At 36.0% G+C, this 4,211-nt stretch overlaps 1 protein-coding gene across 1 annotated transcript; it reads left to right on the top strand.

The window, feature by feature from the left end:
- On the top strand, window positions 1,176-3,556 carry LOC105170463 (trans-cinnamate 4-monooxygenase). Its single transcript, XM_011091227.2, has 3 exons — window positions 1,176-2,021; window positions 2,554-2,696; window positions 2,829-3,556. Exons 1-3 carry the CDS (start codon window positions 1,234-1,236, stop codon window positions 3,425-3,427), a joined length of 1,530 nt encoding a protein of 509 aa, XP_011089529.1. The 5' UTR covers window positions 1,176-1,233; the 3' UTR covers window positions 3,428-3,556.

Here is a 4,211-nt window from a genome sequence, read left to right as displayed (position 1 = left end):
TTAAGTTCACTTCTCTAATATATACGGGATCACAATTTTTGTTCTGTATAAATTAATTTTTACAGTAATATTTATTTGGTGGAAAAGTTGTATGTGACTTGCACATAACCCAATTAAATTATAATTTTATAACTTAAGGGATGTTGGAACTTAGATGGGTTGTCACTTTTGGTCCTTCACGAATTGATTTACAGGACTAAAATTATAATTGAATTGAGTTGCATGCAATTTTCTGATAAAAAAAGGACTAAAGTTGCTAAAATTATAGGACTAAATTGCGAAAATTAATTCCTACAGGATCAAAAATGCCACCACTTCTAAATTATAGGACTAAAATTATAATTTTATCCAATTTGTAGTATAATATGCATATCAAATAAATTAATGTCAGCAATGGAGTTAATTTGTACTGCTGAACTTAGGAATTAAACAATCAACAATAAGAATAATAACAACGTGTAATGCCGACATGGATCATGTAATTAGTTGTTCCGGCGGCATGAACTTGGCGCCAGATTTGCTATATTTCAGTGAGTGATTCATGACGTCGTACGTTTTATTCTCAGAAAAAAAAAAAAAGAAAAATATATAGGCAGGCAGCAGGCATGGAGTATATTGTTTTGAAATTTAAATCCAATTTATTTCATCAATTTGATTTTCTTTAATCCGAATTATCAAATACGTATAAGATTGTAGATTCTTTATAATATGCCGGCTGGTTTCACCTAATTATGTGACTCGAAGAGTAATTCTTAGTCTAATAATTTTCATCACCTGGTTCTTAAATTTACCATAAGATAACGAAATCTCTAAAAATATAATAGGGTTTGAACTAGAATTTTTCGATTGTGATGTGCCGTCTGATTTCACCCAATTATATGACTCAGGAGTAATTCATAGTCCAACAATGTTCATCACCTTGTTCTTAAATTTACCATAAGATAATCAAATTTATAAAAATGTAATCGGATTTGGACTATAATTTTTTGATTGTGTTTTCCTAATTATTATATTCACTTAATTTGTATTAGAGAATAAATTTTTTACATGGCATCATTTTTATATACGGCTGGGACCATATTGCAAATATTTTACAAGTAGTTGCACTACATGTGCAAATCTTTGTAGAGGCAATAGTATAATATATAAGCTTAAGAAAGATAAATAAATACCTCAGCTTGAGGACTTCGCCAATCACCACAACAAACATCTCCAACTTCCTTCCCCCTCCCCATGGATTTTCTCCTCCTCCTCCAGAAAACCCTCGTCGGCCTCTTCTCTGCCGCCGCCGCTGCCATCCTGATCTCCAAACTCCGCGGCAAGCGCCTGAATCTTCCGCCGGGCCCATTCGCCCTTCCCCTTGTCGGAAGCTGGCTCCAAATCGGCAACAATTTAGACCACCACGACTTCACAAACTACGCAAAGAAATTCGGCCAACTCTTCCTCCTCAGAATGGGGCAGCGCAACATCGCCGTAATCTCATCCACCGAACTCGCCAAAGAAGTTCTACTCACACGGGGCAAAGAATTCGGGTCCCGCTCAAGAAACATCGTGTTCGATATCTTCACAGGCAAGGGCCAGGACATGGTGTTCGCGGAGTACGGCGACCACTGGCGGAAGATGCGGCGGATCGTGTCGGTACCGTTTTTCACGAACAGGGTGGTGCAGCAGTACCGCCGCGAGTGGGAGGCGGAGGTGGCGAAGGTGGTGGAGGAAGTGAGGAGGAACCCGGCAGCGGCGGAGGAAGGGGTGGTGCTGAGGAGGAGACTGGAGCTGATGGTGTACAACAACGTGTATAAGATGATGTTTGATAAGAGGTTCGAGAGCGAAGAGGATCCGTTGTTTGTGAAGCTCAAGAGTGTGAATGGGGAGAGGAGTAAATTAGGACAGAGTCTTGAGTATAATTTTGGTGATTTTGTTCCAATTTTGAGACCATTCTTGAGAGGGTATTTGAAGACATGCAGAGAGGTGATGAGGAGAAGGTTGAATTTATACAAGGACTCTTTTATTCACCAGAAGAAGTATGTTTACTCTTTCACTCCCTATTTCATTTATTTTTCCAAAGTTATTTTATTTAATCCAAAAAATACACTTTTAGTATTATAAAATAAGATTACTTCTAGTTTTCTATTTTACGAAATTTTTAAAATAGTTTAAAAATTTTAAAAACTTGATGCATTTAGTCATTTGCTTTATGGTATTTCTAAAATAGTCAAACTTGACAAAATTCGATACATTTAATTGGTCCTCTACTTTATGTAATTTATTGGACTACTTGTCTTGAGTCTTCCTAATTCTGAAATCATTTAAAAAGTTCTTTAAAATAGAGGATTAAAAGTGTTGAACCTCTTATCTCATGATTACTAAAAGTGTAACTTTGCCTATTCAATTGTATTTGATATTTGTGTTTTATATTTGATACTCCGCGCTTCCCGAAGTTCAATAATAAAATGTTTGATAAAATATGTTGACATTATATCATGAGGTTAGATCTAATTACACAAACATTCTTTTAATCCTTAATTGTATAATGTTTTGGAATCTCAACAACAGGAGTGTGGTTGCAACTAGAAATGGGATGGTAGAGAAGAATATTGACCTGAAATGTGGCATCGATCACTTTCTTGAAGCGCAGAAGAATGGAGAGATCAATGAAGACAATGTCCTCTTCATTGTTGAGAACATGAATGTTGCTGGTATATCAATCTTTTAATTTGTTTTTCAAGATTTTATGTTTTAATTAATTTCTTAATTCTAAAGCTAAAAGAATATTAGTTAATTAATCGGATATATATTATTTCAATTATGTGAATTATATGTATGTTCAGCAATAGAGACAACTGTTTGGGCGCTTGAGTGGGCAATTGCAGAACTCATCAACAACCCTAAGATCCAAGCAAAACTTCGGACTGAGATTGACACCATTCTCGGCCCGAAAAATCAAGTTACGGAGCCCGACACCCACAAGCTCCCATACCTTGAGGCCGTGATCAAGGAAACTCTTCGCTTGAGAATGATAGTTCCTTGTTTGGTCCCCCATATGAACCTCCACCAAGCCAACCTCGGGGGCTACGATATCCCTGCTGAGTGTAGAATATACGTTAATGCATGGTGGCTAGCCAACAACCCGGCCCATTGGGAAAGGCCCGAAGAATTCAGGCCCGAAAGATTCTTGGAGGAGGAGTCTAATGTGCAAGTTAATGGCAACAACATCAAGTATATTCCATTCGGGGTTGGCCGGAGGAACTGCCCTGGAATGCTCATTGCCATGCCTGTCCTAGGCATAACTTTGGGCAGCCTGGTCCAAAATTTCGAGCTTCTGCCTCCTCCCGGGCAGTCGAAGATCGACATGACTGAGAACAACGGGCAGTTTGCAACTCGGATGTTGAACCATGCCACCATTGTGTTGAAGCCAAGATATGTCTGAAGGTTCAATAATATCTTTGGAAGTTATGGTATAATTAAGTGCATGCATGTATTTACGTGCATATTTGCACCAGGAAGCAAAATGTGTGTATTTAGTTGTGGTTTTTGAATAAAAATGTAATTAAAATAATCTTGTTTGCCTCTAATATCGGGTAAATCACATTGACGCTCTTTGAGTATACGTTAAGACAGTTAAATTATACCAACAAATACCATTTGTCATTTATAAAATTGTAAATATAGCCATTGACGATGTTAACGTAATCTGGTTAGAAAACTGTATGTGACCTAATCGAAATGAGGATTCCGACCAAAAAAAGCACTAAATTGCTAAAATTTTAAATTATAAGACTAAATTACAAAAATAAATTTATATAGGACCAAAAATATCATTGCCTGTAAATTAATACACGACTAAAATTGTATCTTTTTTCTATTAAATGTCATTAAACGCACATTGACCTGGAGAGATAGATATACTGTTGAAGGCTATGATCAGATACACTTCATGGATCAATATACCTTGTATCCCCTTGATTGAACTGAAATCATATTCAAAGTGCTTGCTTTCATCAAAAGAAAAAAGAGAAAAAAAAAAAAAAAATCTGTAGCATAATTCAAGGTTTGGTTGGTATTTGGTTATGTTAATTGACATATACAGAATGGTTTTAGCCAATTGAAAAATATTTACTATTTGATTTTATATGCACATATAATACTATTCAATAACATCCATCCATAAATATCAACAATATTATAATATTATATTATAATTATATTCAACT

The sequence above is a fragment of the Sesamum indicum genome, linkage group LG9, assembly GCF_000512975.1.
Source record: "Sesamum indicum cultivar Zhongzhi No. 13 linkage group LG9, S_indicum_v1.0, whole genome shotgun sequence".
Taxonomy (NCBI): domain Eukaryota; kingdom Viridiplantae; phylum Streptophyta; class Magnoliopsida; order Lamiales; family Pedaliaceae; genus Sesamum; species Sesamum indicum.
This window is presented reverse-complemented; position numbering and strand designations above follow the sequence as displayed.

What these genes read in the sequence shown, in the direction of transcription:
- LOC105170463 (XM_011091227.2), top strand. Translation starts at nt 1,234, where the DNA reads ATGGATTTTCTCCTCCTCCTCCAGAAAACCCTCGTCGGCCTCTTCTCT. An exon ending in TCTTTTATTCACCAGAAGAA is followed by an intron (nt 2,022 to 2,553) that starts GTATGTTTACTC and finishes TCTCAACAACAG; the next exon opens with GAGTGTGGTTGCAACTAGAA. An exon ending in TGAGAACATGAATGTTGCTG is followed by an intron (nt 2,697 to 2,828) that starts GTATATCAATCT and finishes ATGTATGTTCAG; the next exon opens with CAATAGAGACAACTGTTTGG.